The sequence below is a fragment of the Heteronotia binoei genome, chromosome 9, assembly GCF_032191835.1.
Source record: "Heteronotia binoei isolate CCM8104 ecotype False Entrance Well chromosome 9, APGP_CSIRO_Hbin_v1, whole genome shotgun sequence".
Taxonomy (NCBI): Eukaryota; Metazoa; Chordata; class Lepidosauria; order Squamata; family Gekkonidae; genus Heteronotia; species Heteronotia binoei.
This window is the reverse complement of record NC_083231.1, coordinates 8,880,242-8,893,904: the sequence shown is the minus strand read 5'-3', so window position 1 is coordinate 8,893,904 and position 13,663 is coordinate 8,880,242. Positions and strand designations below refer to the sequence as shown.

Genomic DNA, 13,663 nt, shown 5'->3' with positions numbered 1-13,663 from the left:
TGGGAAGCCTAGCTCCTGCTGAATTCAAGGCCTGTTTCAGGGGTTTTGCTCTGAAAATGTCTGTACCGTTACATGGCATTTACAGGCCTTTCCACATTGTTGGTGACTTTGACCCTGCATCAGACAGATGCAACACAATTGAAGGCGAGCTGTTAGTTCTCCTCAATTCCTGCGTGGGCAACATCCAGTTAAGATGCACATGGAAGAGGGTTTCGGCCTTTCTCTCCGCCATTTTCCCAAGAGGAAATGGTTCCTGGGGCTGCTATTTAAGGAAACCCACACATTCCTTGGGATAAGTGTGGGTTTTCAGGCCTTTATAGGATTTTTTTTTAACACAAGTCTGAATGTTTCTTTATGAGACGTTCCTTTATGAGACCTTTTCTGGAGACTGATGTAGCTTTCTCCTCACTGTTCAGATTTTTTAAACTGAAATTGTAAAAGTGTTTGGATTGTTTTACTGCTGAAATGCAGGAATAGTCATGGAAGCCCTTTAGAAACTGAAGCCCTGAAGCAGTGCTCAACCATTCTGTGGACATTAGGGTTTGTAGAATCTTTCGGGATCAAGTGCCGTGTTCTCCTGGAGAAAGTTTTCCTTCCAGACGTTTCGTTCTCAGCTGCGGAGAACATCCTCAGTGGCGTTGCAGCCGGAGCAGGCGCTCTGACCTTCTTGGCTGCTGTGTATTGAGTGGGGCCAGGGCTGCTGGAGAGCTGCTATTTCTAGGCTGGAGGGGGTGTGATGAAAGGGCAATTGGTTTGTGGATGTGCCCATTGTTTGGTGGGGCTTCCTGGAAGGGTAGTGATAAGGAAACTGGCTGTTGAATGTGACCATTGTTCTGTGTTAATTGCTGGGAGAAAGGAAGAAGGCATTTTCATCCACCAATCTTGGTACCCAGCTCTGCAAAACACCCTACAGACTATAAATTGCAGAATGTCTCAGAACAACCAGCAAATTCCACAGAACAATCAGCACAGTCAACAACCATCTTCCTTATCTTCAAACCCCTTCCAACCTTCCCAGCAATTAACACGGAACAATGGTCACATTCAACAGCCAGTTTCCTTATCACTACCCTTCCAGGAAGCCCCACCAAACAATGGGCACATCCACAAACCAATTGCCCTTTCATCACACCCACTCCAGCCTAGAAATAGCAGCTCTCCAGCAGCCCTGGCCCCACTCAATGCACAGCAGCCAAGAAGGTCAGAGCGCCTGCTCCGGCTGCAACGCCACTGAGGATGTTCTCCGCAGCTGAGAACGAAACGTCTGGAAGGAAAACTTTCTCCGGTAGAACACGGCACTTGGTCCCGAAAGATTCTACAAACCCTAATGATGTTACCAGCCGTGAAAACCTGAAATCTTTGATAAAATTCTGTGGACAGTGAGATCATTTTTCGAGTATTCCCTTCCGTTCCCGGAATAGTGTTAATCCCTTTCTTCCTGTGCTTTAAGCGGCTGCCTTTCTTAATTTTTCAAAAGGCAGCGAAGACAATCTCCCAGTAGCAAGGCTACTTATCAGCTCTCTTACATGTGCAAAAGATGTCATGCTAGTGCTTTAGAAACCGCAGCTGTACTCGGTATTCCACCGAAACCTAAAATTAGGTTGGCGTCAATACTCCCTCTAAGCTGTGGAGCCTTGTGAGCAAAAATTCTGCTTTGTGAGCTACTGGCGTTAAAGGTCTGAGCTACTGCATCAATTACTTTGCTCGGGGGGCTTTTTTCCTGAGCTAAGACAAAAATGTGTGAGCTGCAGGCTAAAAACCTGTGTGTGAGAACACAAACTCAGCTAAGAGGGAAGCATATGTTTTGATTGATTGTCTAAACAAGTCCTAGGCCTTGCTAGGTGATGTAATAGGAAAAAAAACCCCAGATTATTTTTAAAAGGAACAGAAATCTCTGCCCCCACCCCACCGATTAATTTCACCTCTAGACAGTTTCTGAATTTGAAAATAAATTGATTTCTGAATAAATTGATTTCTGAAGGAGACCCCTGTGTTTAAAGGCCCTTCTTCCCAAGATCAGTCTTTCGTCTTCATCAATAAAGTCTTCAAAGCTGCTCCAAACTCCATCAAACAAGACTGTGGGGGGCGTGGAGGTCTTCGTCTACATTAGAACCCGCTTCTTCCATGAAACATGGATCTTTTCCTCCACCCCCACGAGAAATGTAGGGGACCTTTTGCCATGGCCTGAAAAGGAGGGATGGTTTTGTCTTCGGACACCAACGGAATGACGCTTTTGGGGGAAACTATATTTTCAGCTGCTGGAGCACATCCACTGAGGCCCGTTCTCTTCCGAATTATTTGTAACCAGAGGGTCTTCTTGCTGGGCTGAGCTGGTCTCATTAGTATCTTCTTCTGTGGAAGAAGATGCAGCTTGAGCTGCTTCAGGCAGTGGTAATGTAGGAGACCGAAAAACTGCTGGAAAGAACAATAATGTGAAGTCAATATGTGGATGTGAACAACTAATATTTTGAAAAGCTCACCCATTCAATGATGACACCAGCATCTAAACCAGGGGTGTCAAACATGCAGTTCGGGGGCCAAATCAGGCCCCCGGAGGGCTCCTATCAGGCCGCCGAGCACCTGTCTGTCATCTGCTTCCTTCTCCCTATATCTTGCTTCCTTCTGCATCATAGCTTGCTTTGCAAGGCTTGCTCAATTGCACTACAGAGCAAAACCTCTATTTTCTCCATTGGCTGAGGATCCTTCCTTGGGGAGGAAGAAGGGGGGAGGCAGAGCTTGTTTTTCCTGGCTCTCTCAATCACACAGCAGAGTTACTGAGCTAAGCTCCACCTCCCCCCCCCCAGTCCCCTGGGGAAGGAAGGAAAGAGCCAGAGCTTCCTTTGCCCAGTTCCCTGGATCCCGTGAGATACAAAGAAAGCACCCTTAAGACCAACAAATGCTAACGTTTTAAGCAAGTTTTCACTTAAAAAAAAATTTTTTTTTAATCGTGTTTGTCTGTGTCCTTTATAAAGATTACAACTCTGCTACCTAATCTTAAATAGGTACACACATAGCCCAGCCCAACCCGACACGGCCCGGCCCAACAAGGTCTCACTTACGGCAGATCCAGCCCTCATGAAAAATAAGTTGGACACCCCTGATCTAAACCCTTGATTCAAAGATTCCTAATAAACAGTGGAGAGCTGTTCGTGCAGGTCTTCCAAACAGATAATCTGTCTTAACACCAGTTGTCGCCAGTGCAGGGAGAAAGGCGTAGGGTTGCTGGCCTCCAGATTGGCGTGGGGGAGGGTAGGCTTCCCAACACCCCCCCCCCGCCCTGCCGGGGGACCCCTGGATTAGCAGCCTAATCCCCCACTCTCTAAAAACCTGATAGCGGGGGTGGAACGGTGCCGTGTCTCTTTCCCTGCCTGGCATCAGGCTTCTCCCTTCCTCCGGGTCACAAAGACCCGCCCACCGCCAGCCTGCTATTCGCTCCAGTCCGGCCTCCCTTCGCGAGGTGCATGCTGGGACTTGTAGTCCTTGCATCCTCTCCGGCTGCCGGGTGGCCACTCCTCGGGGAGTCTGGCTGGGGGCGGGGAGCTCCGCCCCCGGAGGACCATGTGCGTTTCTACCTCCAGAGGCTTCAGTCGCTGATTGAAAGGCTTCCTCTTGGGATGGTGTGTCAGTGTTACTTTGAAGAAGTTGGCAGCAACTCGTGAGTAGAAAGGCCCATCCCCTTCAGAGTCGCCAGAAATGGGGGGGGGGCACGTCTCCTGAGCATTATTCTCTAGGTGGAGATTGATTCTCATAGGGTATAATGGGGAATTGATCTGGAGGTTTCGGGGGTTCTGGGGGCGCTGTTTTTTGAGGTAGAGGCATCAAATTTTCAGTATAGTATCTAGTGACTCTCCTCAAAGTATATTCCAAGTTTCAAAACGATTGGACCAGGGGGTCCCATTCTATGAGCCCCAAAAGAAGGTGCCCCTATCCTTCATTATTTCCTATGGAAGGAAGACATTTAAAAAGGTGTGCGGTTCCTTTAAATGTGATGGCCAGAACTCCCTTGGAGTTCAATTATGCTTGTCACACCCTTGTTCCTGGCTCTGCCCCGATGTCTCCTGGCTCCACCCCCAAAGTCCCCAGATATTTCTTGAATTGGACTTGGCAACCCTAGGGGAGGGGGAGACTGGAGATCTTCTGAAATTACAACAGATCTAGCCTGATGAAGAGTTCTTATGAGCTTGAAAGCTTGCACGTTGTTTTGTGTCTTTGGGGTTGGCCCTAATAAAAGGAATCGCATGGATTCTGTTACTTTCTCAGAGGTCTTTCCTAGGCCATAGTTTTGGTTGCTGCTGGAAATAGCAGATTACATCGGTGGATTGAACCCACGGAGCTGCCTTATACTGAATCGGACTGCTGGTCCATCAAGGTCAGTATTGCCTACTCGGACTGGCAGCAGCTCTTCAGGGTCTCCGTCAAAGCTCTTCCACAGTACCCAAGACCTGGTCCTTGAAGCTGGAGATGCCAAGAACGGATCCTGAGACCTCCTGCATGCCAAGCAGATGCTCTGCCAGGGAGCCAAAGCCCCTCCCCTCTGGCCCAGGGGTTCTTTAAAAACAAAGCCATTCACCAGTAGCTTTTTAGGCATGCTGGGCTCATGTAATCTCTACAGAACAGGGGTGGCAAAACTTGCTTAATGTAAGAGCCACACAGAATAAATGTCGGATGTTTGAGAGTGACAAAACATGAGCGTCAAGTGTTTGAGAGCTACAAGAAGGGAGGAAGGGAGGGAGGGAAGGAAGAAAAGAATGAACAAAGGAAGGAGAATAGATAGGGAGGAAAGGAGGATGGACAATTGGAAAGAAAGCAAGTTTAAATGTATTCTCCAAGCCACTAGCTGGCTTGGCAAAGTGATTAAGAAAGAGAAATGCCTTCTCCAGGCTGGCCAGTGGGGGTGAGGGGAGCTTTGAGAGCTACACAATATGTGTGAAAGAGCCACAGTTTGGCCGTCCCTGCTAGAGAAGAAGTCTTTAAATTGCCGCATTGTCATTGACTTGTCTTGCTGACAACTTCCTTTCCCAGAAAGAGGAGAAGGAAACAAGGGGATCTGCTATCTTGGACTAGATTCTCTCCAACAAGGAAGAATTTATTATTTATTTATCTCCAACAAGGAGTGTTTATTTATTATCTTAAATTTCTACCCCGCCCTCTCCGCGAGTAGACTCAGGGTGGCCAACGATCAGTTCAATAGCTTCAAACAATAAATACAATTAAGAAGAAGAAGATATTGGATTTATATCCCGCCCTCCACTCCGAAGAGTCTCAGAGCGGCTCACAATCTCCTTTACCTTCCTCCCCCACAACAGACACCCTGTGAGGTAGATGAAGATATTGGATTTATATCCCGTCCTCCACTCCGAAGAGTCTCAGAGCGGCTCACAATCTCCTTTCCCTTCCTCCCCCACAACAGACACCCTGTGAGGTAGATGAAGATATTGGATTTGTATCCCGCCCTCCACTCCGAAGAGTCTCAGAGCGGCTCACAATCTCCTTTCCCTTCCTCCCCCACAACAGACACCCTGTGAGGTGGGTGGGGCTGGAGAGGGCTCTCACAGCAGCTGCCCTTTCAAGGACAACCTCTGCCAGAGCTATGGCTGACCCAAGGCCATGCTAGCAGGTGCAAGTGGAGGAGTGGGGAATCAAACCCGGTTCTCCCAGATAAGAGAGCTCTAGCTGACCCAAGGCCATTCCAGCAGCTGCAAGTGGAGGAGTGGGGAATCAAACCCGGTTCTCCCAGATAAGAGAGTTCTAGCTGACCCAAGGCCATTCCAGCAGCTGCAAGTGGAGGAGTGGGGTATCAAACCCGGTTCTCCCAGATAAGAGAGCTCTGGCTGACCCAAGGCCATTCCAGCAGCTGCAAGCGGAGGAGTGTGGACTCAAACCTGGTTCTCCCAGATAAGAGAGCTCTGGCTGACCCAAGGCCATTCCAGCAGCTGCAAGTGGAGGAGTGTGGACTCAAACCTGGTTCTCCCAGATAAGAGAGCTATGGCTGACCCAAGGCCATGCCAGCAGGTGCAAGTGGAGGAGTGGGGAATCAAACCCGGTTCTCCCAGATAAGAGTCCGCACACTTAACCACTACACCAAACTGGCTCTCCTTTGTTGCTTAAGCAACAAACATTTCATGGTGCTGTTAAGCAACAACCTAGGCAGGATCGTCCTTCACTAACTGCGACCCTGTAATGATCGCAATTTCTCAATAGTGGTCTCATTGATGCAGTGCAAACAGTGGGCACCCTGGGCAGTAGTGACCATGTGATTTTGGAGTTTGCAGTCTTAGGGAAGGGAAAACCTGTACATAGTCAGACTTATCGGTTGGACTTCAGAAAGGCAAACTTCAGCAAACTTAGAACTATGCTGGATAAAATCCCATGGTCAGAAATACTTAGGAAGAAGGGGATTCAAGAGGGGTGGAGGTTTCTTAAAAGCGAAATCCTGAAAGCGCAATCACAGACAAGTCCTATGAAGAAAGGTTGAAGGAGGGCCTGTTTAGCCTGGAGAGGAGGCGGCTGAGAGGGGGGTATGATCACCATCTTCAAGTCCTTGAAGGGCTGTCGTCTAGAGGATGGCGTGGAATTGTTTTCTGTGGGCCCAGAAGGGAGGACCAGAACCAATGGGTTGAAATTAAATCAGAAGAGTTTCCGACTCAACGTTAGGGAGAACTTCCTGACCGTTAGAGCGATTCCTCGGTGGAACAGGCTTCCTCGGGAGGTGGTGGGCTCTCCTTCCTTGGAGGTTTTTAAACAGAGGCTACATGGCCGTCTGACAGCAATGAAGATCCTGTGAACTTAGGGGGAGGTGTTTGTGAGTTTCCTGCATTGTGCAGGGGTTGGACTAGATGACCCTGGAGGTCCCTTCCAACTCTAGGATTCTATGACTTGGGGAGTGAGTTGCAGAAGACACCCAGCTCCTTGTCCCTGCATTTCGTTTGGAGTACAAAGGGCTTCTTTTGTAGCAGGAACTGCTTTGCATATTAGGCTACACCCCCCCCCCCAACATAGCCACTTCTCCAAGAGCTTACAGTAGGCCCTGTCCTAAGAGCCCTGTAAGCTCCAGGAGGATTGGCTACATCAGGGGTGTGGGGCCTAATATGCAAAGGAGTTCCTGCTGCAAAAAAAGCCCTGGGAGTGCGGTTCTAGAGAAAGACTGACTGATCTGAAAGGAGTTTCCTCGGAGGTACGTGACCTTAACATGGCCCTGTAAAACCATTCGCCAAGAAGCAGGAGAGCCGTAAAATGAATTATCTGTTCCTGCTACTCATTATCTTGCCATGTTAATATTCTACTAAGGGTCTTTTTTTCACTCTGTGCGGTGGAATGCTTTAGTTGGCTATGGCCGTAAACAGACTGAAACGAGTTATCGACAAAATCCAGATTTTCCACTCTCAGAAAAAAGAACACCAGCTGCAAGTCGTGCAAAAAAGAAATGCTAATCCTCCCTGAAAATAAAACTACACGACATAAAAAATTTAGTAAAGGCCAGTGAGGAGGCAGTGTGACATTTTGTGGTTGGCTCTACCTCCACTCTGTGTCAGAATTCCAAAAGCTGCCCTCACGCTGAAAAAGGTTGGGAGCCATTGCAGTAAATCAATACGAATTGTAATAGGTGACCTTGAGCTGGTTATATACTAGGGTTGCCAATCCCCAGGTGGGGACAGGGGATCCCCTGGTTTGGAGACCCTCCCCCCGCTTCAAGGTTGTCAGAAAGCGGGGAGGGGGAGGGAAATGTCTGCTGGGAACTCTATTATCCCCTATGGAGATTTATTCCCATAGAAAATCATGGAGAATTGATATGCGGGTATCTGGGGCTCTGGGGGGGCTGTTTTTTGGAGTAGAGGCACCGATAGCATCTAGTTCCTCTCCCCAAAATACCCCCCAAGTTTTAAAACGATTGGACGAGGGGATCCAATTCTATGAGCCCCAAAAGAAGGTGCCCCTATCCTTCATTATTTCCTAGTGAAGGAAGGAATTGGAAAGGTGTGCCGTCCCTTTAAATGTGATGGCCAGAACTCCCTTTGGAGTTCAATTATGCTTGTCACAGCCTTGATCTTGGCTCCACCCCTAATGTCTCCTGGCTCCACCCCCAAAGTCCCCAGATATTTCTTGAATTGGACTTGGCAACCCTATTAGATACAGTTTAACCCACCTCGCAAGGTTGTTTTGAGAATCAATGGAAGAGGAGGGGAGACAAATTATGCATGCTGCTGTGATCTGTTTGGAGAAAACCCCGAAGGTTAAGGAAACCGCACATTAACATTTGAAATCCATGAATGGATCTTCCACTGTGGCTTTTTACAGTCAAACACAAATGAAAACGGCCACATGAGGGCTGGTCAGATGAAGTCCGCAGTGCTGATAGTGCCGTTTACTTACCTAACAGAGCCAGAGAACACCGCACGGCAAATATCACCACCAACACAGAGATGGTCAAAGAGCCCAGGACGTAAACCTGCAGGTAATTGCAAAGAAGACCTTAGTGACAGCCTTAGGATGCCAGGCATTCAGTCAAAGGACAGCTGACTTGTACGTACCAGAAACGAAGGGAAAGTGCTCTTCGCAAAAATCCTTAGGCGGAAATAAAGGGAAGCTAGCATGCAGGGGCTAATCGATTCTTGGTTGCTGTGATTCCAGCACCTGTCGATGATAACGAACAAGTCCGTGAGATATAAGATCATTCAACGTTCTGTCTAGAGGGGACAGGAAATAAAACCTGCCCTGAAGGCTGTGCAGAAGACGAGGTTCCGCCATGCTGAGAGGAGGAGACTCGTGGTTCTTAAGTGGGCCCATCAGGACAGGGAATAAGGGTGTGTCTTCCTTTTATGGAGAAGGAACGGTTGTCATAGTGGGGGCTTTCACACATGCTAAACAATGCCATTTCAACCCACTTCAGCGACAGTTTGCAAGTGGATTTTGCCATTTCAAGCAGTAAAATACAGTTTCGAAGTGCATGCAGAGTTCTTCAGGTGCAGGGATGGGGGACAGTGAGCTGAAGTACATATAGCTGGTGGGTTAAGAGTGCAAACTGATACAAAGTTAGGGTCAGATGGCAAAAGAGTGTAATAAATTGGAGGACCATTAGGTCTGTGTAGCATTTGTGTGGGAAACCAATAAAAGGTAATAACAGTTGCCTGTTAATTGCTTCTGCTACAAGTAACAAAAGCAATACAAGTATCAAAAGCAATTAACAGGCAACTGTTATTACCTTTTATTGGTTTCCCACGCAAATGCTACACAGACCGAATGGTCCTCCAATTTATTACACTGTTTTGCCATCTGACCCTAACTTTGTATCAGCTGACACTCTTAACCCACCAACTGTATGTATTTCAGCCCACTGTACCCCATTCCATTGTCTGAAGAAGTCTGCATGTATACGAAACCTAGGGTTGCCAAGTCCAATTCAAGAAATATCTGGGGACTTTGGGGGTGGAGCCAGGAGACATTAGGGGTGGAGCCAAGATCAAGCTGGGACAAGCATAATTGAACTCCAAAGGGATAGGGGCACCTTCTTTTGGGGCTCATAGAATTGGATCCCCTGGTTCAATCTTTTTGAAACTTGGGGGGTATTTTGGGGAGAGGCACTAGATGCTATGCTGAAAATTTGGTGCCTCTAACCCAAAAAAACAGCCCCCCCAGAGCCCAGGATACCCGCGGATCAATTCTCCACGATTTTCTATGGGAATAAATTTCCATAGGGAATAATAGAGTTCCCAGCAGACATTTCCTTCCCCTCCCCCCGCTTTCTGACGACCCTGAAACAGGGGGAGGGCCTCCAAACCGGGGGATCCCCTGCCCCCACCTGGGGATTGGCAACCCTAACGAAACCTTACATTCTGAATAAAACTTTGTCAGTCTTAAAGATGCCTCTGGACTTCTCCTCTGTTCTACTGCTTCAGACCAACACGGCTGCCTGCTTGGATCTAATTTCAAAGTGCATTGAAGGTGACTTGAAAGGGCGTTATTTAGTGTATGCGAAAGCGCTCATAGACACTTGAGGAGAAAGACAAAGTAGTTCCCTGAGAGGCTGAAACGCCGGGGGGGGGGGGGGGGGGGGCGGTGGGGGTGAGATGTGCCACTGTGCAGACAATGTTTTGAGATCCCTTGGTGGGGTGTGCTGCTGTCTTTCATGGAAGCTTGTCCGCCATTGTGGAAACTCTCACAGAGAAACTCTCAAAAGCTTCCAAGGAATACTAGAGGTCAGCACTGGGAAAAACCAGCTGACTATCCCTGGACCAAAGGAGGACAAACTTCAAAACACCCGTACACGGGCCTTCTCCATCGCAGCTCCACACCTATGGAACCAGCTCCCGGAAGAAGTGCGAGCCCTGCGGTGCCTTGACCAGTTCCGCAGGGCCTGCAAGACCACTCTCTTCAGGATGGCCTTGCTGGCTGAGAGACTGCTGTGGGTGACTTCGCTATTATCATTTATAATTGGAATTAGCACCTGGGAATCTGTTAATTGGAATGTTTTAAAGCTAATGTGATTTTAAACCCTGTATAATTTTATGAAATGTTGTTAGCCGCCCTGAGCCCGCCTTGGCGGGGAGGGTGGGATATAAATAAAAATTTATTATTATTATTATTATTATTAGAGCTCCTCAGAACATAGTTTGAAAACCCCTGTCTTAGGCCTCTTCAGTGTGGCATGGGCATTCGAGCTTTGGACTAGGGCTGTGAAGACATGGATTGCACACTTTCCCAAGAAGCTCACAGAACTCTTGAAATGAGGAGGCGAGAGCCGTGTTTGTTGGGCCTTCCCTGAAGGAAGAGCAGAATAGTCCAACAGACAGAGAGCGACTGCCAGTTGGGGCTGTGAGAGACAGACAAATTTCTGATTTGGAATAAGGCAGTTTCATAATGTGAGTATATATGACAGGCCCAAAGACACCCAACAAGCTCCATGGGAGAACTGGGGAGTCGAACCTGGATCTCCCCAGGACACTCATCCAACACTCCATCCACCAGGGGTTGTTTTGTAGAAAAACAGGTGGTGCAGCTCATTAGCACAACTCATTAGCATATGCCACCTTCCAAGCCAAAAGCAACCCGACACAAGAAAGGAGACCCCCGGGCGAGTGAGGCTTGCTTGGGCTGGCTAGAGATCCAGCCAGTCCAAGCAGGCCTCGCTCCCCTGGGGCTCTCCTGGGCCGCCCCCCCTCAGTCAAAAGGCCAGCAAGCCACCCGCTGCCCAAAATCACATAAGAAGTGGAGAAAGGGTGGTGTGGGCTTCTCCAGGTGTTAAAGAGGGCTGCTGGGGGCGTGGCAAATCTGGTGGCTGGCTGGCTGCCAGCTCTCCTAATCCAGGGGTTGTTCTGCAGCTGCACCTGCTATTCAGTGGACAAGGAAGGTGGGGTGAGAAAGAGAGGGAACCCTCAGAAAGGTTCAGGAGCTTGTGAGCCTCTGCTGAATCTGAGGCCTGTCATCCACGAGGTCACACCGGCTCTCAGCGGAACATACTAGTTTAAACTTATTACAAGACAAGCAGGAACTGGAAGCAAATGCTTTACCTGCAACGCAAGGCGTGGAAGAGAACACACTCACCTTTCATAAAGCTTTTGAAGGATGGCTGTATTGCTGGAATCGGTGGTCCTGTTGATATCTAAGTGGTCTAAAATATGATCGGGGATGGGATACCCCTCTTCCAGAAGAAGGGCCAAGTTAAAGAACCCCTAAAAAAACACGTACAATGTATTACTAAAGTTCTAGCCGTCCCAGTTTCAACATTACAGCTTTTCCATTTCCCGTTTTTCAGCCAAAGGACTGAATCTGGGAAGCCGCAACCTGCGCTGCGCAAGCGTCAGCCCTGAGGTAGCCCTGTCGACAAGGCAGCGCATCTTTGTTAGCAGAAAGATTCTTAAAAAGCAGAGCCGCTAAATAGAACCTGAAGCAACCAAAGTTCCTTTTCTTTTTCTGCTGTTCTGCGCAGCACCAGGGCACAATAAGGCTTTAGGTCACATCCAGTGTTCCCTCTAAGCTGAGTGAGCGTGAGCAAGCTCACAGGTTTTCAGCCTCCGGCTCGCACATTTTTGTCTTCGCTCAGGAAGGGTGACCCCAGAACACGCTCAATGATGCAGGAGCTCACCGCTTCAATGCCAGCAGCTCACCAAGTAGAATTTTTGCTCACAAGACTCTGCAGCCTAGAGGGAACATTGGCCACATCCTATTTTTCAGGGCAGGCATTAAGCAGCCTTGCTTTTGGGCCTCAACTAACGGCAGCCTACCTGCGCATCTCCATCCAACGCTGCCTGGGCATACATCTGTACGGACCGATCCAGGTCCTTGGCTTGGTTCTGGTATCCGTAGTAGTAGAAATCTCCTACCTTCAAATAAGCTGTGAAAACAAATGGCAGGGTTCCTGGAGGTTATTCCAAGTTCTCAAGAGGCAGCAGTCGGACCCTTTTGTCCTAGAAACTGCTGCTAGCAACCAGAAACCGCCGAGGGCAGAACTGCCTACAGGTCCACACATATTTCTCCCATGTGGGTGTCTGCGTGCAAAGACAGCTCTGGGGTAGTATGGTTCAGTGGGAAAGCAGTCAGGGAAGAAAGGGTGAAAAAGCCCTTCTCCCCCCATGCTGCTCTTGTATTTGAAAAAGCAGCCCCAGTAGCTGCATTTTGAAAAGAAACATGATCACGGGGCTAAATGTAACACGTCGTTCTGTCTTCCTCAGCAGTCTTCTTCATACAGCTCCAAACTTGACACTTTCCCCACTCTTGTCAGCTAAACTAAAGATGGCAAACAAGATTCCTTTCACACGCACACCCCCGCCCGCCAGAAAGAGAAGAACTCTATGACTAGAGGATCTTAGATATTGAGAAACGGTCCCTTTGTTCTTCTGGACATAAAACTTGTTCCCCTTTAGCATTTGGTATCTTCCCAGATCATGGGCTGCCTGCTGCCTCCCTTTCCCAGATGACTTCACCCAGTTACGCCGCTCTTTTATGTTAGCAAGGCTCGATGTTCTACCCTCAGTGGTACTGTCTGAGAGGTTTACCAACAACCCTTATCAGGATAGAGTCTGCCCATGTAATGGAAGGCACCTTGAAACTGTTGCCCATGTCTTACTTCACTGTGATTTTTATGGGGAAGTCCGGGACTGTATAATCGAACCTATTCTGTCTAATTTTTATGGATTACCTGAAACGAAGTTAGCTTTTTCCTACTATCTGACCAATGTTCCCATATCACAAGCCTGGTTGCAAAGGACCTTTTGGCTGCCCTAACAATCAGGGAGCAAAAGACGAGCTCCCCCTTCTTGAAGTTTGACTGGTTTTTATAGCTGAAACTCCATGTAAATTTGCTATGCTGTACTTTTTTATTTCTATGCCAATAAAGGGATTTGGAATTGGACTAGGCTAGCCAGCTCCAGCTTGGGAAATACCTGGAGATTTTGGGGGTGGAGCCTGTGAAGGGTGGGGTTTTGGGAGGGACCTCAACAGGAAGCACTGCCACACAGTCCGCCCTTCAGAGCACTCATATCCCCCAGAGGAACTGATCTCTTATTATCTGGAGATCAGTAGTAATCACTAAAGATCTCCAAGCCCCATGTGAAGATCTGCAGCACCCAGGGCCTTTTTTGGAGCAGGAACGCCCAGGAACGCAGTTCCGGCTGGCTTGACATCGAGAGGTGTGGCCTAATATGCAAATGAGCTCCTGCTGGGCTTTTTT

At 48.4% G+C, this 13,663-nt stretch overlaps 1 protein-coding gene across 1 annotated transcript in view; it reads right to left on the bottom strand.

Moving 5' to 3' along the window:
* Positions 1-1,932: 1,932 nt before the first annotated feature.
* Positions 1,933-13,663, bottom strand: part of SEL1L3 (SEL1L family member 3) — a 65,324-nt gene continuing 53,593 nt past the window's right edge. Inside the window, exons 19-23 of the mRNA XM_060246216.1 lie at positions 12,219-12,328; positions 11,539-11,666; positions 8,529-8,631; positions 8,371-8,446; positions 1,933-2,415 (exon numbers count right to left, since the gene is read on the bottom strand). Of these exons, the coding sequence (XP_060102199.1) occupies positions 2,252-2,415; positions 8,371-8,446; positions 8,529-8,631; positions 11,539-11,666; positions 12,219-12,328 (581 nt within the window). The 3' untranslated portion in view covers positions 1,933-2,251. The remainder of the gene's footprint in view (positions 2,416-8,370; positions 8,447-8,528; positions 8,632-11,538; positions 11,667-12,218; positions 12,329-13,663) is intronic.